The sequence below is a fragment of the Nasonia vitripennis genome, chromosome 1, assembly GCF_009193385.2.
Source record: "Nasonia vitripennis strain AsymCx chromosome 1, Nvit_psr_1.1, whole genome shotgun sequence".
Taxonomy (NCBI): domain Eukaryota; kingdom Metazoa; phylum Arthropoda; class Insecta; order Hymenoptera; family Pteromalidae; genus Nasonia; species Nasonia vitripennis.
The window spans coordinates 33,068,608-33,095,373 of NC_045757.1; the positions used below are offsets into that span (position 1 = coordinate 33,068,608).

General features: G+C 44.7%; 3 protein-coding genes across 6 annotated transcripts in view; 2 read left to right on the top strand and 1 right to left on the bottom strand.

Moving 5' to 3' along the window:
- Window positions 1-59: 59 nt before the first annotated feature.
- Window positions 60-2,021, bottom strand: LOC100113840 (phosducin-like protein). Its single transcript, XM_008217015.4, has 3 exons — window positions 1,266-2,021; window positions 767-1,181; window positions 60-689 (listed from the first exon to the last, which is right to left on the bottom strand). Exons 1-3 carry the CDS (start codon window positions 1,470-1,472, stop codon window positions 457-459), a joined length of 855 nt encoding a protein of 284 aa, XP_008215237.1. The 5' UTR covers window positions 1,473-2,021; the 3' UTR covers window positions 60-456.
- Window positions 2,022-5,259: 3,238 nt separating this feature from the next.
- On the top strand, window positions 5,260-11,866 carry LOC100121298 (purine nucleoside phosphorylase). Of its 2 annotated transcripts, none has more exons than XM_031933692.2 (6): window positions 5,260-5,559; window positions 10,073-10,167; window positions 10,254-10,432; window positions 10,514-10,689; window positions 10,770-10,960; window positions 11,041-11,866. In XM_031933692.2, exons 1-6 carry the CDS (start codon window positions 5,357-5,359, stop codon window positions 11,262-11,264), a joined length of 1,068 nt encoding a protein of 355 aa, XP_031789552.2. In that variant the 5' UTR covers window positions 5,260-5,356; the 3' UTR covers window positions 11,265-11,866. The 2 variants fall into 2 exon arrangements, with proteins under 2 accessions (XP_031789552.2, XP_001604902.1); XM_001604852.6 differs by lacking the exon at window positions 5,260-5,559 and adding an exon at window positions 7,889-8,350.
- Window positions 11,867-13,349: 1,483 nt separating this feature from the next.
- LOC100121317 (beta-1-syntrophin) overlaps window positions 13,350-26,766 on the top strand; it is a 176,948-nt gene continuing 163,531 nt past the window's right edge. The window contains exons 1-2 of one of the 3 annotated variants that reach the window (XM_016981141.3): window positions 13,350-14,536; window positions 20,113-20,767. In XM_016981141.3, coding sequence (XP_016836630.1) covers window positions 14,513-14,536; window positions 20,113-20,767 — 679 coding nt within the window. In that variant the 5' untranslated portion in view covers window positions 13,350-14,512. Of the gene's footprint in view, window positions 14,537-14,605; window positions 16,517-20,112; window positions 20,768-26,766 lie in introns of those variants that run through there. The other 2 variants (XM_008217020.4, XM_016981144.2) reach the window with 2 other exon arrangements.

A 26,766-nucleotide genomic window follows, 5' to 3' on the forward strand; every position in this document is an offset into this window, starting at 1 on the left:
GCCTCGGCGGCGGCACGATCGATGTTGGATGGGTGATAAAAACCTATAGAATAATTACGTTTTTTTTTGTTGATAAAATCATTTATTTATGTGTTCAAAGTAATACATTTCATTTTATTATCATTATTATATATAGCGCACGCGTCAGAGTTAAATAATATTGTATTTAATACTTGTAAAAAATTGTGTTGCTGAAAAAAGAAGTACGTCAGTTGAACAATTTTACAGTATTGGAACATTAAAATAATTCAGCAACTGAAAATCAATTACATTTTTAAGGATTACGTTTTATGGTAAATATGCAAACATTTATGAAGATCTCGATTTTGTCAATTATTAAGTATATGATGTTCTTAAAAAGACCGCAGTATTCATTGAATTGGCTATGTTGATGTTTTTAAATGCTATCATATTATAATGCAGTCTTCTACATTTTCATGTTTTCATTGAGATCAGTTAGTCGCTATCTGAGTCATCATCTTCATTACTCTGTATGATTGAAGGTACGCAATTTTTATCGCGAAGTAGGCCGTGCTCTATTAGAAATGATTCCACATCCGAGGCATAAAAGTCATCACCTAAGGTATTGGTAATGTGAACAAAATTACCAATGATCTGTCCACCCTTGTAAACCAATAAGGCAGGTACACCTTCCTTCTTGAAGTGTTTACTAACGCCAACAGCCGATGCTAGAACAAAAATTTCAATTAGGCATTATTCAAACACTCAATTTGGTGAGATTTTAATTTGGAGATGTTCAAAGTACCTAATATTCTACAGAATTTCACAAATGGATACTCTTGAGCTAGCGTTATCAGACAGCCATTCATGGCTGTACAACCAGGAACATCTTTTTGATATATGTGAATAATGATGGTGACTGATTTATCCTCCTCGTCAATGGCTTTCAAATATTGTTCAGCTTCTTCTAAATTGATAACCGAACCAAATCTGAGCTTCTCAGCTTTAGCTATCATCTCTCGCATTCTCTGCTTTTGATACGCAAGAAGAAATTCATCAGCCATAAGCTCAGCAAATTCAGGATCTGTTTCAAGCATCTTTTCTCTCTCGTCGTCCAAAGTGCTACGACAGGTGAGAGTCAATTTTTTCATCAGTTCTATTCTCTCCTTCTCTTGTTCAGCTCTCTTTTCATTTTCTATTTGCTTGAAACGCTGCCAGTCCTAAATGTCAAATAAATAAGCGATGATAAATCATTATTCGTGCATGTGAACAATGAAGAGATATTGAAACAGAAAAGTACAAACCCTAATGACTCCTTTGGGTCCGGTGTTACTGGAAGTCCCATCCCACTCAGAAAAATCCATGGATGGCTGTTTGGCTGGCATGTCATAAGCGTTGGAAGCCTCGCCTTCATTGTCAGAGCTGGCGGAATCGTTGCCTTCATCTTCGCTTGAACTGCTGCAGTAGTACTGCGACTTCTCACCCAAGATTTTATCCTCAAGAGTTGCCATGTCGACTAGTCAACTGAGAACGTTCTGTCTTTCAACAATATACAACAAACAGTGTGTATATCCAAGTGTATGCCTTGAGATTATTTTTAGCAATGCATACAGAAATTGATCCTGTAGTTGCCTCAAGATTTGATCTTTTTAGAGCTGAATTTAGCAACTTTCATACACATTCTCATTTGCAATTAGTTCATATCCTGTGTATTGGATCGTCGATGTAATTAAGCGAATTCGCTTAATAAGATTCCACGACTGTTGCGATTGATGTCCGGAGTATTAGTTTCCCATAATACCAGTTTGTCGTCTTTGATCAATCTTCTCAGCTTGACACATTTTCAGTGCTTTCGAACGAATTTATAAGGGAAACACTGAATGAAAACAAATTAGCAAAATATAGGATGCGTGTTTTTGAGAGGCTGCTTGATATACACACTAGAGTCTGTCTCTGTCATAATATGCATATGTATACAACGTAAAACTGCTATACCGACGCAGCTGGCGAATTGGGATCGATAATTCAGAGAATGATGCGCATGTACGCATGAAGTCATGATTGTAGGTTCTGTGATCTTCGGAAAGATGGCACGTTTCTTGCTTTCGCGGGAAATTTCAATTACCTTACGAAATTCAACAATGTGTTGGCCTTATTTTAGTGTACATTTTTTAGTTTGTTGATATCTGCAAGTTTTGATCTCGGCTAGCTTTTTTACCATCAAATATAAGTAGTTTTACTTTTGCCACGTTTAGGTATAATGGACAGCTGAGCAAAATCGAAATTTATGACAGGAAAAAATCTCCGATGATTTAATCAGTCTCTCATATTGATCGTATGGTTTTAAATTCAGGCACCGGAGTTCTAAGATTTTTAAAATGTAAATATAACAAAAATCCGTTTAAAATTCGAATTCGACCAAAACATCTTTGAATTCGCAAAAAAAAAAAAAATAATAAACCTCGCAAAAAAACCCGAATTTCCGATGACTGCGACGATTAGAATGTTTTTCTCTTACAGCGGGCCATATAGCATCTTATTTTGTCCACTAACGCAGAGAAGATGTGTTATTGAATCTCATTATCACATATATATATATGTGACTGACGCGAGTTACGATCGTCACAAATATTTTGATATTCCCAATCAAATCCCTCTTTATTTTTAGTCTAGTCTTAATACCTTATACGTTGTACAAATAGAAAATAACAGCATCATCCGAATTCAGATTATAATGCACATGTGTCGCAATACAATTAATCATGAGAAATTAGCGATAATTGTGCATAGAATTGGAATTTCCATATCTCTCCGTTTCCGTTCGGTATCTCAGATCCGCAATGAGTAACTCTGACAATCGAGAAAGCTCAAGAAAATAGATAAGCCAATTTCGCAAGTACGACGATTTAAGCGGTTGCGCGTTGCTTGATTTGTCATTCGCTATATATATATACGGATTTATCTCCCGCGTCGATGACTGCTATATTATACTGTGTGATGCAACTTTCATTAGTACAATTGACTATCGTAATTGATGTCACTGAAAATTCTGTAGATTTCATCATTCCCTATTAACAACTATTCGCTCGAATCAGCTTCTTTTTTAAATCGAATTCGAATAGTGCTTCAAAATCTGCGTTAAAAAAGATTCGTCGCTTTAAATCAGTTTTTTTTTCTTTTTCAATCCAATTCCCAAGTGTATCGGAATCGGAAATTCGCGTTCTTTAAACCTTATCGACACGGCGAATTAATGACATAACGAAAATCTTGCATAAGCAGCTGGTACATATATATATATATATATATATATATATATATATATATATATATATATATATATATATATATACATACTCTCCGTGGTTTAACATCAAGCTCGCACGTGAAGCACGAATCTCAGGTGTGATAATTTATTCATTGTCTTGCACGAACATGTCCCTTGAATTAATTGACACAAAGCTTTCGAGTTAATTTAAACTGATTTATTATAATCTACGAAAACGATATTGACGTAGTCGGATCGAACGAACACATGCATATCGAATGAAACTTGTATTCGCAATTATTAATTACTGCGTTCGATCTCGTCATTTCTAAATTTAATTAACCAAATCCATATACGGCCATTGCTGACGCGTTCTATGCAGATCAGGCGTAATTAGCAAATCAACAAAAACAAAATCATCAGGATTTCATGAGACACGTTTTTTATCGCCATACTTGGAAGAAAAAAAATGTCACACACGCGATGTAAATCAACGAATGTCAGAGACGCGGTACTATAGCTTATAGATGGACCGCACCCCTCGACTATAAACTATATCGTCGAGTGTCCTATACGAAACTCGCTATATTCCAATTCCATTTTTTTGTTTTTGTTTTTTTGCTCTCTGTACAACTTGTATTTTTCCAAGCACGAACTTACTGGATGCCCATGAATTATCGCGCCTTTCAAAGTGTTGATAAAAATCGTTTTGGAGAGCAAAAACAGACGAATCGCCTCTTCGATCGTGCTATAATCAGGGTGTATACAGCTGTATATTTGTTGTGTTCGATCCATACTTAAAAAATTCCAAAGACGATATTACCTATAAGACTCGCGCCGATCTGTCTCGACGTCACGTGACTCGATCGTAGAAAATGTGCTACATACAGGATGAACGTATTATAGGAATTAATCGATAACTTAAAATGCTTCTCAGAGAATCAGCTATAAAATAACAATAAGTAAAGCACATCGCTACAACTCGTCCTTCCTCTTATACCCTCAGTACACAGAGCGCATCTATATATATATATACAAAACGAGCAAACTTGTCACTCGGCTGCAGCGCTTCGGATTTTCGCTCATAGTAGCTTCTTTTATCTTTACACATCGCTCACGATCACGTTTATGTCATGAATATTCATAGGATCTGAAACTCGCGCCTCGAATTATTCCCTCGACAAAACCGATAGCGCCTTTTATTTATGGCTTTTATAAGCCGCGCGCGCGCGAGAGCGACGACAAGCCGCGAGAGGACGAAATTTTAATTGCCCTTTCGCGCGACCGCGAGCTTCGAATTAATAAAGGAGAGATAAGAAGCGGGAATATACTCGACGTACCTGAAAACTTTTCGGCAAATATAAAATCGCGCGCGTATCCTATACTCTATCGAAGAGCAGCTTGCGCGAATGAATGACGAAAAATTCGAAGTTATCACTGCGCGATGGTATACGTACGACTTTCAAAAGAGTCAAAGCTCCGAATGTCTGAATAGCTAGATGAAAAGTGCAAGCGTTTTATATTGCGAGTCCCGTTAATGACCTATCGAAATGTCCTTTGTGTCTATCTATAATAATCTAGCGCGGATATAGGACGCGATTAGCATATTACAGTCGAGAAAAGAGCTCGCGCGCGCGCCAATTGCGGAAGTGGATTTTCAGTTTGATTTATGTTTATGCTAGAGCTTCGGAATTCACGACCATGATGTAACGCGAGCTGCTTATTATATCAGGGTAGCTGGAATAGATTGTGCTGTTAAAGGCAGCTGTATAGCCGGTCGGTTAAAACCGTTAGGCAAAATTGTACGTTGCTTTCTATTTACGCTATGGCCGGAAGTGTAAATTCTATTAGTTCCTTGTTCTTTCCTTTCCGAATACATCGGACCACTACATTTTCCAGTATTATATACTTCAACGCGCATATCCAAAGCATCGCCGTACCAACGTGACGCTAGCGAACAGCCCATGGTGCGCATGACGGATAAGTGTATACCCCGTTAGCCAGTGCAGCCGCGGCATTTCTCTCTTTCTGGGTCAATGTCGTCTAACCTCAACTGACGTTTTGTTTCCGTAAAATAACTTGTACTATAGCTCTCGCTAGCAGTTCGTTGTCTGTTAAAGTGACAGGTGGATGTGTGTGAATCGTACGTTCTTGGCTTTTTCGGCAGCTGTCATTTCGCGAACTCGCGTATCTCGGGCTGTGCGCTATACTTCATCGATTTTTTCAGCTGTAATACTACTCTACACCATAATGGGTGACAACTGCAACCACAGCAGCTTCACGCTCGAGCGGATACTTAACATCACCTGTCTGTGCAAAGGATGCTTCGAGAAGTAAGCTGAAGATTATGTTCATCTGTATTGTTGTCTATTTAAGCTGTACCTTTTTAAAACGTCATCTTCATTCGGGCGTTACTGGGTTTGAAGGTTAGGTAAATGTGAGGGAAGCATTATTATTTATCTGTTCGCCTCACCTATATACATAGCATATAACGTATAGCTGTAATCGTGGCAATAAGTGCCACCAGTATAGCTAGACGGAATTATCTTACATTAATCCGCCCACGGAGATACGATCGGACTATGTACTGCTATCAGACACAGGATCGTGTAGTTTTTCAAATGTTAACCTGTTATTGTTTATCATTACACGAGAAGACACGAGTGTAGCTCTGAAGTGGAGTATATACTCGTAAAAAACCAAACAAAGTATACTCTATATACACGTACTCTGATCGTGTGTTTACGCACAGAAGACACGTGTCCGTTACCAATTTAGAATGGACATGGCGAACGCTTAAAAAAACTACTTATAGGTAGGGCAATCGCGCGCGCGCGCAAAAAAAAAGCGTAATTCGGTTGAATTTATTTATTACCCAGACCTTTTAGCGCATTGCATGAAACATTATACGAATGTTTTTCCTATTCCTTTTTCATCGCGGTCAGCTGTCCAGATAACAATTTTTTCGTCAGCGGATATTTGCGCATAAATATGACGAAGCAGCGAACGAAGTAAAGCTATTATATTTACAAATTATAATTCGTAAACAATGAAATGCGCACACGGTCGGGAATGTTTTCGGCGTATCTTCATTCCGGAAGATGAGGCATACCGAAGCTTCTCGAATTCGGAAAATTCCATCCATTAATTAGGGTCGCAGCGAAAAATTTCGGCCAACAAAGCGCAGGTCAGAAATTCTGCATTCCTGGATTTATACACCCCTGCTCTACGACGCTATAAACGAAGCTTTCTCGATCTTGGGAAATTTCCACTCGAAGACGCTACGCTATTTGCTGGGGCCGAAGGCGTCAGAGAAAACGGAAAAATAATGGCTCGCGTGAATCCCGAAAAATCCGTCATCTATATAATATATGTACACACACATACACGAATACGCGATAAAAGGAGCGACGGGAATTTTGTCATCGGTTCCGCTTTGCAATGCTTATCGGATAAGGCGGAACAAGCCCTCGAGTCTGCTCTCACTTAACCAATCGTGTATAGAGACGCAGCGCAGCGTCCGGAATTTTCTCGAGTGAAAATTTGGGGGTACGAACCTCTCGTGAGACGATCCGTTGGACCGGCGACGTTTCTTATCGTCGAACGGAGAAAATGTATCATAAACCGAGGAATATTTTCTTAGGCGGAGTGAAACTTTCCTACATTAAATACATCACGCGTATTACTTTTATCGCGTTATTCTCGCCCGTGCATGCAGCGATGAAAAAAAGGCATCTCTATCGAGAATTTTATTCGTCTCTTTAATCAACGGCGTTTATTAGACTCTTCTTTGTAATAATTTATAATACGGTTGAACACTCGTTGCAATCGAAGTGTGCTTAATAAATTGGCGCTGGATTAGGGTGTATCGATCGGCCTATTATACAGTTGCTCTTATCGATAACAGTTCGCAATTAAAAAAAAAAGAAAAAAAAGGAGAAGATAACGCGCGCATCGGGTCACGCGTGTGTACGACAACTTTGATTTTCGCTGTGTTTTATCTCTCGAGCGCGACGAGAGCATCTCGGAGTGAAAACAATTCCAAAGCGAAGAAAACAGTAGTCGATCCTAACGAGAATGAGGCAACCCCTCGTCGGCGCTTACCCAACATGAAAACACATCGGCTGCAATCGTCGTATTGCTTTATACTCTATTTATTGAAATGATAAAAGCACATCAGCCGGTATACGTTGGTTTCAAAATAGACTCCTCGTCGTCGCGCCTTATATTTTTTTTCCCCCCTAAAGGCCAACTTAATATTCTCTCTCACGCACTGGCGTTTTCAAAGCTGCGCACGCGATTAGCAAAATCAATCGCGGTAAACAGATTATACAAGCGAGAGACAGATTAGGTAACTGCATCGGTTGTTATAATCCGGCGACGATGCAACAACTCGAGATCCTCGAAGAACTCGAAGCTTCTCGAGGGTAATTGACTCGAAATTACGCTTCTCGCGCGCAAGAAATATATACCGGCACAGAGGCCAGTTTCGCACGCGCAGGAATGTCAATAATTCTCCTCTCTCACTCTCTCGTGCGCTCTTTTTTCTCCTTCGCGGTAAATTATCGGCGCGAGCGCGTTCTATCTCCGGAGCTTTTTTCCAAAAGCCCTCCGGCGCATACACATAATGGCTTATCATTAACGCGCTCTTGCCCCCCTTATCTCTCCCCAGCCGAGAGAGAGAGAGAGAGAGAGAGAGAGAGAGAGAGAGAGAGAGAGAGAGAGATAGAGAGAGAAGAAGAAGCACAGAGCGTACAGCCCCCCGCTGGCGTCGAGCGGACGGGCCTCAATCCGAGCGGCTCATTGGCCGGACTCAGGGGAGTTACTGGGCTGCCCCCACCAGCGGCCGTTTAACAGGGCCTCTATAAAGCCGCCGCTCGAGCGGCTTGGCGAAAGACACAGCTCGAAAGCACCGCTGCGACAAGCTATACCCACTCGAGTGAATTTTACGCACGCGAACATACGCTTCGTATTATTGCACTTTTACCGCGACGAACTTTATACTAAGCCAGTCAAGATGCCGATGGTCGAGAAGAAGAACGAGCACACCAGGCACCTCAAGAGGCCCAGCGAGAACGACTTTGTGCACACGAACGTCAAGCACACCGGCACCGTTCAGTCGCAGTGAGTTTTTTTCTCTTCTTCTTTGCATCTCTTTGTTCCCGAAGACGCGAGTGAGGATCGAAAACGTGATTCGATCCGATCCTCGCGAGCCGCTATCGTTATCGCTCTTGCTCTCTGACGCTAGTGCGTGTATGAAGTGCTTGAATTTCATTCTGAATCAGGCCGTCTTGAGATAAGCTGTTATTCGCGGGTGGTGTTTTATATGCCAATAGCAGAGAGATTATATGCTTTTAAAAGTCCGCTTTTATCGGCTACCATAGCTCTGCGCATATATATATATATATATATATATACTGCTCTGATGTCGGAGATTTTCTCGTTAAACCAGTCGGCTGATTTTCTACAGCTTGTCATTACGGCGCTATGTCAAAAATTTCTCGAGGTTGTTGCGAGGCCTCTAATTTCTGTGTGAATGTATCCTGTGCATTGTTATGATCGAGAGGTACTTGCTCGGAAAGTTTTTTTTTTTTTGTGCGTGTACGACTGTCAGGCGATAAAGTCCGAGGACCATTGAGTTTAATGAATTAATCCTGCTTCGCACGTGCGTTCTTTTCTCTTATATGCAACGACGACGATTTGCCGAATATGTTGCACCGGATCTCGCGACGGATTGCATCGACGGTCTTAGTGCGTGCGATTCGCGTTATATCAGAGCTTAACTTTGCATGACGCCGTGAAAACATTGTTCGTCCGAAGCGCCTTTGTTATTCCGTCGAGCTGTGTCGTTTACGCAACTTGTAATTGTTCGACAGCCGCTAGACGTGTGTATATATATATATATATTCATGCATCGGGATCAGTCGAGCATGTCTTATCTCTGTACACTGTTGCTAAATAAATTATATATCGAGGACTTATCACTTTATAAGTTTTCCACTCGATGACCGTTAATCGACGCGGTTTTTATCTTCTAATATACATTTCGAAGATAATATAACCGAATCCTTTTGAAATACATAAATCTCGATATATCTTATCTGCGAGCTCCGAAAATTTTTCGTTTTCGACTTTTCCTCTCCGCTGCTCCTTTCGAAACTCAGCTCCGGTCAACTAGCCAGAGTTCATCACGTTTAGCTAATTAGGTTAATGGAGAGCATCGGCCGAGCTCCGGGGATGCATCAGCCTGTCCGAATCAAAGGCTCCGATATACGTGTGCAGTGCTATAGCTTATACGATGTAAACGAGCTTTTTTTTTAGCTTGACTCGTTTTTTATCGCGCTCGTCGTATAGCGAAACAAGCTCTAAGTGCCCTTTAAACGTATAGCCGTATACAGCGCTCTTCGTTAGCACGCACATGTGTGCGTGTATAGTGTAACGATGAGATGATTGATTTAAATTGACGGATATGTGTGATCGTCATTATTGTGTTACCGAATTAAAGCATCAGCCTATTATGTCACACCTGCGACTATAATTTGTGTACTTTTTTTTTAAATTTTATAGATTAGCATCTTTTTTATGATGTTATTCGAGCGTACGTTTAATAAGCCGAATAATAAGCGACAACGTGATAAGGCTTAATCGTCGATGAAATATTGTTATTTGTCGAGAGCTGTGATAGTTTCCCAACATGTCATGCGATTATAACTGCGCTTGCCCCCAGCTGTCAACGAGGCACTTGGCGATAAGAGACTCTGTTACAAAATAGTACACAAGTTAATGAATAGACGTGTTAGTGTGGAAAAACTATTGACGTTTTCTTCGTTGTTTTTTTTTTTGCAGATTCAGCTTCGAAGCCCTCCAGGAGAGCGCGCAGTACTTACTCGATCGCACCTCTATCCGCCCGAGGATCGGTATCATCTGTGGATCCGGTTTAGGTAAGGATAATCCGACAGTCGAAAATAGATTTTTTTTAAAATTATTTTTAGAGTTATTCTAACGGTACGTTACATCTTTCCAACAGGTCCGATCACCGAAACCCTGACCCAGAAGCAATGCTTCCCCTACGAGGAGATTCCTCACTTCCCCACGTCGACCGTCAAGGGACATGCCGGTCAGATGGTCTTTGGTTACCTCCAGGGTGTGCCGGTCATGTGCATGCAGGGCAGGTTCCACTACTACGAGGGATATCCTCTCTGGAAGGTTCGTTAGCAGATCCTCTTACAGTTTTTCTCTTTTCGTTTTACGATCACTTTTTACTCATCATTATATTAAAATGTTTAGTGTTCGATGCCGGTGAGGGTAATGAAGCTCGTAGGAGCGTCGCACCTGATAGTGACGAACGCCGCTGGAGGTCTGAACGACAAGTTCAGTGTCGGCGACATCATGCTGATGAAGGATCACGTAAACATGATGGGATTCGCCGGTAACAATCCTCTTCAAGGACCGAACGATGACAGGTAGGCATTTTCTTGGCGATCACGTTGTGTAACAAATCGATTACAGCATTTTCTCACACGACGCGTCTGTTTCGTTGCAGATTCGGTCCCCGATTCCCACCGATGAACAGGGCCTACGACAAGCAGCTCCTGACCATCTGCGACAAGGTCGTCGAGGAGATGGGAATCCAGAACATCGTCCACAAGGGTGTCTACACGTGTCTCGGTGGACCCAACTACGAGACCGTCGCCGAGATGAAGCTTCTCAAGGTTCTCGGCGTCGACGCTGTCGGTTAGTATAGCCATACACTTGTAGAAGAATAACAACTAATACGAAACGATTTTCTAAACGATAATTGCCCGTGATTACAGGCATGTCAACGGTGCACGAGGTCATCACAGCCCGACACTGCGACATGAAGGTCGTCGCCTTCAGTTTGATAACGAACATGTGCGTCGCCGATTACGAGGATCACACCGAGGCCGATCACGAGGACGTCGTAATCATAGCCAAACGCATGGAGGGCCTGCTCAAGGAGTTCGTCTCGCGAGTAGTCGACCACATCAAGGAGACCCTCGAAGACGTCGCCAAATAAGCTGATACGATGAAGCTGTACTTGCGTCTTTAATATTTATTCTTAGCCCGTAAGCGTGTGTGCGAGAATTAATGTTGTTGTCTTGTCTCTTCCGGGGGACCGAGACGTGTGTGATGATACTGCCAAGGATCGGTTTTCGTCCTTTACGATGAATTTCGCGATTCCTCCTAACAAGCGTTCTAAATTTTTTTAGAATGTGGATTAACCGATGCTGTATACGGAGTATGATTGTTTTCCGGATATTGAGGTACTTTGCTACCTTGTTATAACTGATACAGTACAATCCATGTGAAAATTGAAATTTCAGATTTTTCGGTTATATGATTATTCACATAAGTGTATTTTACTTCTGTACACGTGACTGTAAATAGTTTAGTATATGCGAAGAGCATGATTTTGACAAATCGATCACAAGTATACGATTAGCTGCGAATCGTGGACGTTACATTTTTACATTTTACTCTTGAGACGTAGATTATAATATAACCGATGAGCATTGTTTGCGCACGTTTGTTCTTGTGATTGTACAAATAGTTTCCTTTTTTAATGTTTGGCACGATTCTTAATATCAACAATAAAATTACATTTCTATCTTAATCCAATTCGATCTGTTCTTTTATTCGACACTCACGCGATTCCCAAAAACATTCAAAGCCAACATATTCGTTAAAAAAGCTATATAAACACATCTCTCATCACACGGTGCCAATTATATAGAGATCTCTATCGATGCATTAGTGCTTCGGATACAATATTCAATATTCAGCTCGTCACCCGAAACCGTTTCCCGCTTCGTTTGCGCTTTTCATTCTGGCGCTTGGCACTTCCCGATCACTAATGCATCCGTGTCTCCGCAGCCGTCGATAAAGCCCCTTTTACCAATTTCTCAATTCAGAGCGCAAGCTTCGTGTCCCTCGTCCTCTTACGAATTCAATTATGGTTTGATAGGCAGTCGACGACGATCGATTTTTTTAAATTTTCTCTTTACGAGATAAGATACTGTGTTGATAAGTGTGTCACTTTCTTGGTATTTTTTATTTCAATAAACCTGGTAAGAGAAAATTGCGCCGTATTGTCTTTGTAATTAATTAACTGCTTCGTCTGCGGTATAAAAAGTAGGTTAATTAAGCGTTACTTTGTAATGTAGATAATCGCGATACGTATACGTTATGAACGTTTTATTGTTATGTCGATAAATTTCTTGCATCATTACTTTTTTAATCTACATGTGTTACGAGGTTGTGTAAAAATGTGAAACTTCATAAAATGTTGTATATTTAAAATAATGTTTAAAAATTATGTGCTACTAACTCAATAAAACGAATTTCTCAATTACCTCACTAAACAAATGTTAACAAAATTACATGACGTCTGTATAAAGTTTATGAAAAGATTAAATAAATGATTATTGCGTTATTCGCACGTACGAATTATTCAACCCCCTACCAAAAAAAAAAAAACAATCAAGAAGAAAAAGATTAATTCAGCACAGCCTCCCTCGTGCCTTGAGCGAAAAGTATACTACTATATCACCTACGAAAAGGAAGATAGAAACGTACGGCTCGTCTCCCCGGCGAGTATTAGTAGCAAAAGTCTCATCAGCTGAAAAAAAAGTAAGCAGAGAAAGTTTCTTCGCTGCAGATATGATATAGAAAAGACGCGGACAAATTCGTCCGAGTGAATTTAATCCTTAATTGGAAGGATACCTCGGAGGGGGTCGGTGCTAGAAAAAAAGAAGAACGAAATCCTGTCCAGATTAGTCCACGTTCCCCTGGGGATAGGCAATACCACGACCATAATCATACCGACCGTAGGTAATCGCACCAACGACGCCCCCTAGACCAAGCGCTAGGTGTCGCCAGCCGTCCAACTCAGCGGGTAAACGGTACACCCCAGGCAAAAGGCTGTACATATCCTGGCATGCGTAGGCACGCGCGCGCAGCCGGCTCACCTGTCAGTTTTTGCGGTGCGCGCGCGACTGAGGAGGCGGCCGCCACCGGCCAGAATATAGGTAGCGTGTGTAAGAGCGAGCGCGAGAGCGAGAGAGAGAGAGAAAGCTATGCCAGCCGACTCGAAATCCAGTGCGGCGAAGGTCCGCGCGCGCGCGAGCGGTTCAGTCTCGCCTCGCTACTCCTCGGCGCGTGTTCGTGACACTTTGGCTGAGAGCTCGCGACTGCGTTAGAGCCGACTTTTGTCACTCTTCTTCTTCTTCTTCTTCTTTCTTCCTCCTTCCTCTTTCTATACATCTCGTCGTTTCGTTGTTTTTATACTGTTCGTGTGTCGCGCTGTTGTTGTATATAACCTCCTTTCGCGCGCGATTCGCTCGCTGCATACATGGTGCAGGTTGCAATACGACCCGAGTAGTGCGCAGACGGTTTTCTTTTCGCGAGTGTGTGTGCGATATTCAATGGCTTGAATCCCCGGAGAGTTTCCGCTAGTATACTGCAGGGAAAAGCGGGCACTGCAGCGCTCCGAAGCGTCGGAGAATATAATAGAGAATATAGCTCAAAGGTGAGAGAGAGAGAGAGAGAGACCTATACGTATATACCTATATACAATAGGTGCGTATACCAATCAGCTGTGTCTCGTCGATCGCCATGCGGGAGCGCGCGAATGAGCTACTCCTGCAGCTGCAACTCGACTCCAGTTAATAGCCGGTCAACGTACTCTTATTGTATCCTACCGCTCTGTGTAATACTCGCGTTGTGAGAGCTGCTACTTCTTCTTCTTCTTCTCGTTAACGATGACGATGACGACGATGATTGTCGGTTGTGGTGCGACGTCCCCGGCGAGAATCGGCACCGCTGCCGACAGCGATCCAGGAGCCTGCATCGGCTCTCCCGTCTAGAGCGAAGAAAACATCGCGCATAAGCCAAAGAAGAAGAAGAACAAAGTGGGCCAAACAGCGCGGCGACGGCTGCATCAGTGTGCGAGAGAAAGCTGCAGCGACAGACAGAGGGAGAGAGAGAGAGAGAAAAAGAGATCGCTGCGGAAGGATAAGGAAAAGAGAGACCCCCGCCGGTGTTATTGTTGTTCGTCCTCGCATATATTATATAGATCCTCGTGTTTTTCGCGGCGGAGCGAGAGAAAGGGACGTGCATAACGTGTAGGTGTAGGTGTGTGTGTGCGTGTGTGTGTATGTGCATAACAATACAGTAAGAATAATAATATAAGAAAAGGGAGACTCGGTGCAGCGGTGCAGCTGTATACATATAGAGGCAGGAGTCGTTGCAGACACCGGAACTCATATGCCCGCACACACGCGCAAAACGGTAAATCGCACGTGTGCATCAAACTATAAGCACGTCGCGATGCTGCGCTTCTTTTCCTTGTTTTTTATTTCCCTGTTATTGTTATTGTTGTTGTTCTTTTTTTGCACGATAGTACACGCTGCCACTGTGTTTTTTTCTTTTCTTTCCTGCGGCCACTCGTGTCGATTCGCCGAATTGATCGACGCTAGAAAAGTTCGAGCGTGTAAATAAGGAGGAGGAGGGAGAATAAGAAGTCTGATCCAGTCGTAAACACGCGACTTTAAGTAACGTGTTGCGCGCGGCATGAAAAATGCATCAGCTTTGTTTTCAGGCTGTCATTTATTTTTTCTCTATACTGAAACTTCAGTTCGCATTCTAAACAACGTACTTTTGTGACTCGTGGAAATCGACACTTTTTCCTCGTAATCGAAGCTGAAATTTTTTCCTCGTCGCGCTGCTTATTAACAACTATTAGCCTGCGTCTCTATATAGCGCTCGACGAAGGTGAGAGTGAGAGAGAGAGAGAGAGAGAGAGAGAGAGAGAGAGAGAGAAAAGAGGGGGAGAAAAAATGCCTCTTTTTACTCGACACCTCGGCATGATTGAATTCCAATTTCTGCGAATTCCATTAGCATTCTCGCGTCACTGACACGTATTGAATTTTTTCTCTTTCTGCTTCTCCTCCCCCCTGTACACGTATATTACTGCGAGCGAGCGAGCGCCCGAATTATATAGCCTGAGCATAAAAATTGCTTCGCGATTTTCGTCGTGCGCGGAGAACTCGCGACATCGATTTTTCTCTCTCCTCCTATTCCTTTTAGCTCGCGCTTGAAAGGCTGAAAATGTGTTCGGTAATGTACTGTTGCGCGCATAGAGCCAATCGCGAGGAATTTCAGCAACCCTTTTTTCTCCAAAGAGAATAATAACAATAATGATGATGAAAGAGCGCAAGGAAAATTTCGGGCGATCGAATTGAGCAACGTTTTAGCGTCGTAAACGGGGGGCCGATGCTGCGGCCAATTTGACCATTTTCGTCTCTCTCGCGCGGCACGATCTCGTACGTATTTTTCCATCACGGTCCATTCGATGATTCGTTTTTCTTTTCCTCACCGAAAGCGTACACGCCGTACACGGCAAGTTTAATTTCCAAAGTACTAGCGACCGTTCTCTCCCCCTCGTTTTATCATCGCGCGCGCCTCTGTGTGTGTGTGTGTGTGTGTGTGTGTGTGTGTGTGTGTGTGAGTGTACCGTCGAAAATCTCGAGAGCGCTTCCGGCAAAGAATCTCTTGATAATAAGTACAACGCGTTATACGCTTCTGCGTTTGCCTCGATGGTCTCTCTCGCTCTCAGATCGAGAAAGGCATGAGAGTGCTGTAGAGCGGAAGCAAGAGGGAGAGAGAGAGAGAGAGAGAAAGTGACTCGCAGACCGCCATCGCGTGACGGTTTAAACGGCGGATTAACGTGCGGTCGCGCGATTGTGGAGGCCCGCGCTCGCGCTCTCAGCTGCTTCTCATGTGTGTATACACGTTTGTATAACGCGCTGGTACGCATGTGCAAGTACGTGTATGTCTATATAGAGAAGGGGTCGAGGAGGAGGTTTGTTATATAAATGTACGGGCGCTCGTTAAAGTCCATGGAAATTTCAAGTCGGCTACACTCCGAGAACGCTTCCTTGAGTGCTTCATTGGATTAAATCGGTTTATCGATTACTACGCAGCGATTGCATTTATAGAACATTTTCGAGTAAATATGTCATCGCAACATAAGAATGAAATCAGCGTCGCTGGCTGGCATCATCGCCGTTTACATTATCGCTCGCGGTGAACCAGCGTATAGGGGGAATCATAAAGTATCAGCTGCAGTCGCGCGGGCGAGAACCGGTTCCCTCCAAAAGTACACGCATACTCGAGAGCGTCGTCTCTCTCTCTCTCTCTCGTGCACACACTCGGCTATACTTGGACATCTTCTCTGCGCGCTCGAGAAATACAAACAAGCAGAACTCGGTGTGTATTTTTGCGGCGAAAAGTACAATTCGAATTTCTCGATTGATACACGCTGGCGCGTTTCGAGAATAATATAACACACACACACAGCTGCGAGTAGTATAGACACAGTAGCGGCTCGCTCGGCCGTATTATTCGGTTAGCTTGCTTTTTTGCACTACTCTACATACTACAGTAGGCTATGCATACTACATGCGCATATACACATACATCGACGGCAGAAGAGAGCAAAGTCATATGCTCGTTCGCGCGTGTTTAATGACGCTCGAATTCTTTCTCCACTCGCTCTCGCTCTCCTGCCCCTTATACACTCTCTCGCGCGCGTTTTCTGTTTGCGTATACGCGTATGTGTGTGTGTGTGTGCGCGTGTGTGCAGCAGCAGCCGGGGATTTCGCGTTTAATTCGGCGCAACGCGGCAGTCTGCCGTTTTATTTCATAAAGCCAATTACAAACGAGAGCTGAGCGGCGCGCGCGCGCGTTTGTTTGTCCTCATTAGGGGACTAGCAGTGAGAGAGTGAGAGGGCGCAATGCGGGACGCGTAATTACGCTATGCAAAATTGATAAAAGTGGCCTCGGAACGCTCGCGCGCGCGAGTGCTAAATCTCTTTGTACCGCGCGAGTTCGCGCAAAACATAAATAATAAGCTCGTTCGCGTTTCTCCTCTCTTCGTCTTTTTTTCGATCGCCTCGGCCTCGTTTGCCCCCCGTAATTGGTCAACGTTACGTTATATTTATAAAAGTGAATTAATCGTGCACGAAATACACGCGTGTGGGTACGGCTATGCATGCGCATGACTGACTAAACGTCGTTGACCATATCCGCTTCGTCCTGTGTGTCTCAGAGAGTGAGTACAGTCATACGCGTCGAGTGAAACCATTGTTTTCTCGTGCGGTGAGCAGCAGCAGCAGCAGCGGTGGTGTATATACACAGTGTCCGACTCTTTGTTTCGCTTTCTGTGCGGAGCATGTTGCCTCACACCGGCTATAAACAACGACGACGAGACAACGATGTTCCTCTATACTGTGTGGCGGTTATTGCGGTTTTTTGGCGGCTTTTCTTCTTTTTCTCCCTCTCAAAACTCTGATGTCCAGCTTCCTCTATCGCGCGGAAGCTATGTGCTCTCGATAGCCGGCCGAGTGTGTCATATCAGATATAACACATCTGAAAAATCTATTCAATCAACTATCCACTGGACATGTAGAATATGGAGAGGGAGGTTGTTCCATCGGTCGAAATAGACTTTTTCAATTAAGACTGCAGCGCAAACAAAATGGAAAAAAAAATACGTGCTTTCGTTACATCAGCGGCCGGATGTAATTGCTGTATCTCCGCCGGCTGAAATAGACAATATCCTAAAGATTACACAAGCTCCGACTGATTGATCCACTGATGCCTAGTGCTGTAGTATGTGGGCGTCAATGTGCGAGCTTGAAAAGTTGATGTATATTGTTTTTCGGGGATTTAGAGGCGAAACGCGCGTTGTTTGTACTGCAGTGGTGTTGGCAGTTTAAAAAAAAGCTTGAAATTCGCGGACTTCGCTCTTGGAGTCGGAGCGAGCTTTGTGCGAAGCCATTTTTCCGAAATGCCCTGCAACTTTGATCTATTGGCAAATTGCGAGGCTGAATGTAAAAAGAATATTTTTATGTCATTTTTCGTCGCAGCGATTCTATTTTTTTGCGATCGATTTATGCGATTCCATGTGAAAAAGACGTGAAACTTTACGTTGATGCTTTTATAAGCTTTTTAGCTCTATGAGGATTATGAGTTGTTTCTTGAAAATCAAGATTGAAATAATGGATTAACGGCAGGTCGAATGTTTGTTCTGTATACAGTTGTTTCAGTGAGAAATTACTTTACGTGAAATTCATTGAAAACGCGTGAAAAGTTTATACCACGAAAACGGTCGTTTTCAATAAAACTCCAACGATATTAAAAAATTCTATTCCCAGACTTTCAGTTTCATTTACAAAAATATTCCACCTTTTCGCTTAATACATCATCACTCACCGCTCACTCGGCTCTTTGCACGTCCCACACTTTCCCTTTTTTTTCAAATTTTTAGCTCCACCTCGAGTATTTGGCATAATACCTACAAAAAAGTAGTATACGAGCCTCTTGAAAAAAGCCGCTGCTCGCGCTGCATTACACAAGCGCGTATAGTATCACGATAATTAAAAAAATAAGAAAATATGCGCGACGGTGAAAGGCGTGAAAGAAAACGTTTGTTAGAGCCGCGGCGTCGGCGGGTTTTCAATGCGCTCGGATGATTTTCTGGCTGTTCCATTCAGAATACACTCCCAGCTTCGCGTTATCTCTCGTCTCAATTATTCGGAGGAAACGAGCACCTATTGCGAGATGTTCGTTTCTATGAAAGCATCGCTAGTTTACAACTTCTACGTAATAACAATAATAATACGTAGCGAAAAAATTTGCGACACATTCTCTCGAGGACTCGTCGCTAGTTGTTGAAGATCTTGACATACAACGGCTGCTTTTTCAAGGCGATTTGCCGTGATTATTATTGTATCGTCGTCGCGCTTAACGTCACCGCAAGGACAATGCGCGCTCGAGTATTCCGAGATAAAAAATTTTCTCACGCGATTTCTACTCGAAAATAAAAAAGTAAGAATCTCGAGTATCTCGTTACTATAATATCCGGCTGTACGCCAGGGAACTCGAACTGTCCGTATCAAAAGATCCGGAGCAATATAGTTTCGAAAGTGTCGCGGACATACGAGATGGTCGTCGTGCATTTGAAAAGAGAGAAGCAAAGGAAAACGTATACTATATAGTCATTGTTGAATAATAGCACTGGCGTCTGACACGGAGGCTAGGAATGTTCGATATAGCTGCATCGGAGTTATAGGTTCATATGCCCACGCTAGAGTTATGCAAGTGAGAGAGAGAGAGAGAGAGAGAGAGAGAGAGAGAGAGAGAGAGAGAGAGAGAGAGAGAGAGGACAGTAGTCGAAGAGATCGTGCTTCGAATGTCGCCCGCACGTACGTATGCGTTCTCGTAAACTGTATATTCCCACCAACTGCTCGAGTTTCTCTCTTATGTATATAACGTCTCTCATATTTTATTCCGTAACGGCTCGCTGTTGCGCTCTCTCTCTCTTTCGGCTGTCGCTAAAACGTAATTATTATTCAATTCGGTCGACCGGTTTCCATACGAGGACTTTTTTTTGGTGTGTCCTTGAGAAGCTTTTACTCGATCGCCGCGGAAGATGTGTTCGATTCTGTGAAGTATTTTGTCGTTCCAGCTCTTGTGAAGCATTCAGATCGCTGACGATTATCCGCTTTGATTCGCGTGGAATTCTAAAACGTTTGGCTGTGATTTAATGCTTTAATTTGCAGCTATTTGGATAACCGAAGAACTTTTTTTAAGCCGAGTTATACGATATAATTTGCGTAATCATACTGTAGAGCTGATGTGTGTATTTTAATTATTTGCTTCTTTTGTTTTTGAGAAAGACGAACGCCTGCATGGGTATACCAGAAATGTGAAGTCGCTTAAAACGATGCCATGAAAATTACTGTACAATATAATTTATATAAATTCCCTTAACTAACAAAGCGCAAATCTCTCTGTTCCAGCGCGCCAGCTACGAAGAAATCGAAATGGTGGAACTGAGCGGCAGCAGCGGGGCTGGTAGTCAGCAGCCGCAGCAGCCGGCCGCACAGGTGCCGCTGAGCATGCTAATGGGTCTTGCCTCGGGCTCGTCCTCGTCCTCGTCGTCGGCGGCAACCGGTGCCTCATCCGGAATCTCCAGCCGTGCGGGTATCCTGGAGACACAGGTGCGCGGCCAGTGGTACCGAGTGTTCGTCAGTCTCGAGGACGACTACCTCAGCATCTCGCTCGACGAGAGCTGCGACAGCAGTTCCGGCAGCAGCACAGCCTCGGCTGTCACGACGACCGGCAACGGCCTCAACAACGGCAACAACCTCAACAACAATAACATCGACAGCCTCGGCGACCCGGACGTCCCGGACTCGGTGGCCAACCAGAAGCGCACCGTCCGCGTCGTCAAGAGCGACAACAACGGCCTGGGCATCTCCATCAAAGGCGGCAAGGAGAACAAGATGCCCATCCTCATATCGAAGATATTCAAGGGTATGGCAGCCGACGCTACGGAACAGCTCTACGTGGGCGACGCTATTCTCGCCGTTAACGGAGAGGACCTCAGGGAGGCTACCCACGACGAGGCGGTCAAAGCACTCAAGCGGGCTGGAAAGATCGTTGAACTAGAAGGTCAGTCTCTGCTTTTTTCACATACTGCGCGCGATGCATGTAGCGACGAGTCAACGCTCGCTCTCTCAATTAGCGCCAGTTGACCCGTTGATCCCTCTGCAAGTGACTAATCGCGCGCTGCATCGGCTCTCTCTCTGCAATATAGAGTCTCGAACACTCGCACTTTCTTTTTTCTGAAAAATAACAAACAAAAAATCGACCGCTTCCGAAAGGGGCGCGAATAAAAAATTGTGTGTGCCGGTGCTGGCAAATGGAAACGAGCGGAGCTTTTAGCTGGATTAATACGAGCCTCGCGCGCGTATGTGTGTGTGTGTGTGTGTGTGTGTGCTCGTGACATTTTCTTCCACTTCTTCCTTTCCGCCGGTGCGCCTCCATTGGGCTCGCAGAGTGCGACGTGCACGTGTATACATGTATAAGGAGGAAAAGCATTTCCCAGTCCCACCGGAAGTCGAAACTTTGCGCGCGCGAACTTTGGACTCGGCTTCCTTTATGTACTGCTATACTCTTCTCTCTTCGCTCCAGTGTCTATACCGAGACGACACGCGTATCTCCTTTCGAGATATAGGATTTCCGCTCAAAGCTACTTCATCTCTCGCTCTATATAACGTCATACGAGAATTTAATTCTCCTATCCGATCGCGGCACATTTATAAATTTCAGTTTCGCGCGCCGCTGCAGCTTGTTTTTGTACCTCGAGAGGTGGCTGAAGTTTTCGCTCGGCTGCAGGGAAAACTTACGCGCGCATTGAAAATCGCGGCCGAGATTTCTCTTATATGGAATTCAACTGGGGCGTGCGTGGAGTCGTCGAAATTTCGCCGGAAATTCAAATCTGTGCTCTCGAGTTCGCTTTTCATCGCGTTTGTTTATAAAACGACGCAAGTTTTTCAAGTGCGTGAGAAACGAGCGCTGCAAAGAGAGAGAGAGAGAGAGAGAGAGAAAGAGAGAGAGAGAGTCGATTAGCAGCAGCAGCAGCCGGCGGATAGGAATAAAGCGCTCGGGATAAGAGATAAAGAGAGATGAAAGGCCCTCGGAGGTAAGAACAATGGCTGAAGCTGACTCGAGTAGTGGGAGGACGTCAGCGCGGGCTCGGGATGCATTACTCAAGGATTTTCATCGAGATTTCGCCCACTCTCTCCCTCTCTATTTTACTTTTTGAGGCCAGGAGGCCGCAGCTGGGATTTATATATATATATATATCCAGCTTTCTTCGCGCAGCGGCTATTCTCTCCCATTATTCGCGCGCCGCTGTTCAATTGGCTTCTTCTCCTTGCGTAAAGTTACTCGTCGAAACAATCCCCGAAAAGCTTCGGCCTCTTTCGCAAACAAACGGACGAGCGCGAGAGAGAGAGCAAACAACAATAATTCTCTCTCTCTCTCTCTCTCATTCTATTGAAACGCTAACGCCTCATGCGAGAGAGCGCGGAGACTCTCGAGAGCTAATTAATGAAGCTCCGATGAGTATCTAGCGCGCGAAGCTTCGCGCATAATTTGCCCGCAGAGTGACTCTTTCCCCGTGTTTATTTTTCCGGGAATAGCTATATATGCGCGCGACTGATTACACACACGCGCGAGTTCGAGGGAAACAAAAGGGAAGATCGCGCTCTCTCGTATAACGAGTCTTCGGCGAAGGGCATCGTAAAAGCTTCTTTACTCGTCGCTGTACTTTTTTCCTTTGGTATTTCGCGGCAGTTATGCGCTGCGCTTTACCAGCGATGATTTATTCAGCGTGTGTGTGCGTGTGTGAGGAGGAAGTATTTGATTCCTGATTTTGAAGCAGCATTAGCCACACACCAGTATACCATAATGCCAGGGCAAAGACATCCAATGCGATCCAACAGCCAAGAGAGATTTTTTTGGCTCGGCCGCGCGCGAAATTATCGCGTGACTGCGATATATATCTCGGCGTCAGGATCTCTCTCGCGCTCAGCGCGAGAATTCCAATGAAATATCGCGTGTCCCTGATTATGGATCGTCCCGCGGCAGAACGAGATAGAGAACTGCGGAGTCGAATAGTGCAGCCCACGTAATGCACCATCGAGCACACAAACACGTATTCCCCTTCGATAATTCCTTCTACTCACGAAGAGCAGCCCAGCTCGGCCATTACACTCCGCTACTCGCTTTTTTCCTCCTTAATCAAACGGACGAGATGACGACTAGCACTAATACTACTACTATCGAGTGGTGGTTTTTAGGAACGAGCCCGAAGGTGTCGTCGCGGTTGCGGTGCGCGATAATCCAGCATATCAAGTGACACACAGAGAGATGCTCTCGCCTACGACGATCACTCCTCTCTCTACAGCTCTCAAAGTTACGCACACCAATTAGGGGCCGCCTCGACTAACCACCGACGCCGCCACCGAACGACACTCATAATGCAGTCAGCTCTCTCTCTCTCTCTCTCTCTCTCTCTCGTCGCTTTGTGTGTCGCATGCCACACTCGCGCAGCTCTTCCGCCACTTTATGATCGCGCATCAATTACCCTCCTACTTATTACCTCGTTTGTATGAGGCTTCTTGCGCTTCGCTCTATCTCTCTCGTAGTTAAATATGGATTAATAATTCCGTGCGGGTATGGCTCTCTCGATGAAACAATTAGCGATTTATAAGAATCGCGCGCGAACTAGTTCGATGATAATTACCGAGAGCTCGCGCGTAATATCGTAACGTACAACACGCAACGCGTGAAATTCCCTGACGCATCGATCGGATATATAATACTCGATACTGCAGTGTGTATACGGAGGATTAAAACAGCAACGGAAAGAATGTGTCGCTTATGAAATTACGGGTATCAAGCTCGCCCGGCGTCTCCGATGCTGGGAATAAGGGACGAACCAAGCGGAAGGAGAAACGAAGCGTTAGAGGAGCGAAAAAAGATAACCCGTAGTTAGCCCCGCTCGGCATCGAATTAAGCCGAGATAGATAGAGAGAGAGAGAGAGAGAGAGAGAGAGAGAGAGCTAATTCAAGTGCAAAAAAGACGAGTGTATATATATATATACAGCCCCTGTGCGCTCGCGCGAGAGCTTTCAGTGTCAATACTACTGATTGGCTGCAGCAGCAGCAGCAGACGTACAAGACAGAAATCTTCAGTCTTTGTTCGGAAACGTAAATTTTCGCGCTTCGTTTCGTCCTTCTGTCTCTCTATCTCCCTTGTCTTTTTTCTTTCCTAGCACTTTCTCACGGCTACCTTCTTCTCCTCATCACACCCCCCGACGTCTTGGCAAATTTTCATACCCGCTGATTTCTCGCGCGCGCTCCGACAAAAAGTTCCTCCGCTTCTCTGCACATATCCGCATAGCGGCGCTAGTGTCGCCGTTATCAGTTTTCATCTCCGCGGGGCCACCGGCCAATTTTGACGTCAGCGAGTTATAGTCGCGGGCAGGAAAATCACGCGGGAGTTGATTAAAGTTGTCATTGAGCTGCTGAAAGCTCTCGGCTCAAAAGTCCAATTTTCCCGCCTTTCACCCGCATACAACGCGGTGGACGACACACACTCGTCAACGCGACGGACATCGCGTTTGATGTCGGGGTATATCTTCGATTGGCGTTGTTTTGTGCGTGCATATTCGGCGGCGGGGCTGGGATTCGACAAAAGACCAACCGCTGGTCGATATATAGTATACACGACGTCGTTAGCGCAGCGGCTGCCGCACAAAGAGTGCATATACAAAACACACACAGAGAGAGAGAGAGAGAGAGAGAGAGAGAGAGAGAGAGAGAGAAAAAGCGTTGGCGGCGGTCGGCTGTCAATTATAATGTTTTAATTGGCTTTCGCCGCTGATGCGACGAGACGCTTGATTTAGCCGAATCTTGGCGGGTGCGCAAGGTGCTTTATAGGGATGCAATCATCCTTGCAAAGTAAATCTTGTCAAAGCTAACCTGGCTTCCTATGGAGGCTCTCTCTGATGTGCTATAACCGGAGGCGCCACGGAGAATTCCGGAGCTTGTGCAGCAGCCGCGCATAAATCCCTGGGATCGGCCCCCGCTCTCGAGATCCGGTACATAATGCTGTGCAGCCAGTGCAAATTAGCCGCCGCTAATAATCCCCTTCGATAGATTAGTTTTCGGACGATGCGAGCTGATGTTGCAAGAGCTGCTGGGATGCATCGATCGAAATTCGTTTGTGTCAGATTTTGTGCTATATCTGTTTTAAACGTTTTTTTTTTATTAAATTTTCAGTTTTTCACTCTTCGTTACTTACCCTGACAGGTCGGTTTAATTCGGTTAGATCCAAGCTCCATCTCGTGGCATATTCCGAGACAGATTGACGTCAATCCGTCGATCAAAAGCAGTGATATTCCGAGGCGATTCAAATAATGTACAACGACACTTTTCTGCATCCTCGATATACCAGCCTTTCCTCCTCTCTTATAAACCGCAGCGCAGAACCGATAGCTGCTACCGCTAATAAAGCAGAATTGCGTCGAATTGTTAACGCTATTCCCGCAGGCTTGCGCGAGCGTGCCGACTATCGCTCTCTCTCGATCTCTCCTGCTCGCAATTCCGAGCCGCTGAAAATTCAGAGCTCGCGCGTTCGCGAATTGACGAAGCACGAGCGCTAGGCTATACTATGGTTATACCGGAAAAGATATTACACCGAGATATGTAAGGCCGATATCTGCTGCTCGCGCTGCACCAGCGACCAAAAGACCAAGAGAGCTTATTTAATCCGTTATGCCATGTATGCGCTATGTTTAGCTATGTCTTCGCATTTACCCTGTTATTTATCAGGGCTGATGTACTCAGCGCGAATAATTAATTCGCAAACTTATACACACTCTCCAGCTCATGAATATGTAAAAGCGCGACGAACTTGCCCCGCTCTCGAACTATACATAATTTTATTATTCTTCAACGGACACACTTCGAGCGTTCCCCAGCCGCCTAATTTCAGAAAAAGTTCCAAGGAGAGCGTATATTTACTCGAAGTGCATCGATAAGATTCAATCTCCGCTAATTAGTGCCGCAAGAAACGCGACAGCGCACGCGAGAGCTGCGAATGTTTTCGCGTGATCGCACGTATACATACGTACAGCTCTGCATCCTTGAGCAAACACGATCCTAAACACGCGCGTCATCCTCGTTTAAAAAAGAAAGAAACAACGGATTACCCGTGTTTTTCCTCTCTTTCACACCTCGTGTCAATATCACTCGTTGTGCATCGAAGCACATATCAGCGATCGTGACGCTCATCGTGTGTGTGTGTGTGTGTGTATGCCGGAGGCGCAATTACGAGAGAGAAGCAGAAGTAAAAAGCGACAGCGATAATACCGCCCGTCGTGCTCTCTCTCTCTCTCCCTCTCGTAACGAAACGAGTGTACAGAGAGCGGCGCACACACACTGCACAAAGTAATTACGTATTACAATTGCCGGAGGCGTATACGCCGCATGCGATGGCAGCTCTTTAGCCTGGCTATCTGATCAATTCGCGCCCCAGCGATGCGCCGCCGTCGCCGTGTTCAGCACTCGTGTTGCTCTCGAGGCTCTACTCCTGGCTAATTGATTTTATCACCACCGGCCTATCAGCCCCCCCCCTCTCTCTCTCTCTCTCACTCTCACTGCAGGCGGCCTAGATGTGTACTGTTATTTTTGCGCCGCAATTATACCGGCGATTTTCCGGCTATAACGGCTGACACGCGACGACTGCGCTCTCTCGTGCTACTGCAGATATGGGTGTGTTCGTTTCTACCAGTGCAGTGTGTGGGAGAAAAATGTCGCCTCGCCTAGGCTGCTGTCGCGGGAGGCAAGCCTATGCGTGCGTGTGCTGTATATAGTTTGTCTCTACTTGTGTCCGTCCGAGCGAACGTTGACTCGAGCCACTTGACGCATCGGAGCCTAATAGGCTGTATATATTCACGTATGTGCAAGCTCTGTCGCGTTCATTTATCATCGCGGCGCTGAAGTACAAAAAAAAAACGATAATAGAACTGCGACAAGTAAATTCCGACCTGTCCTGGAAAAATAAAGACCGATTCTTTACTTCCTCGAAGGGAATA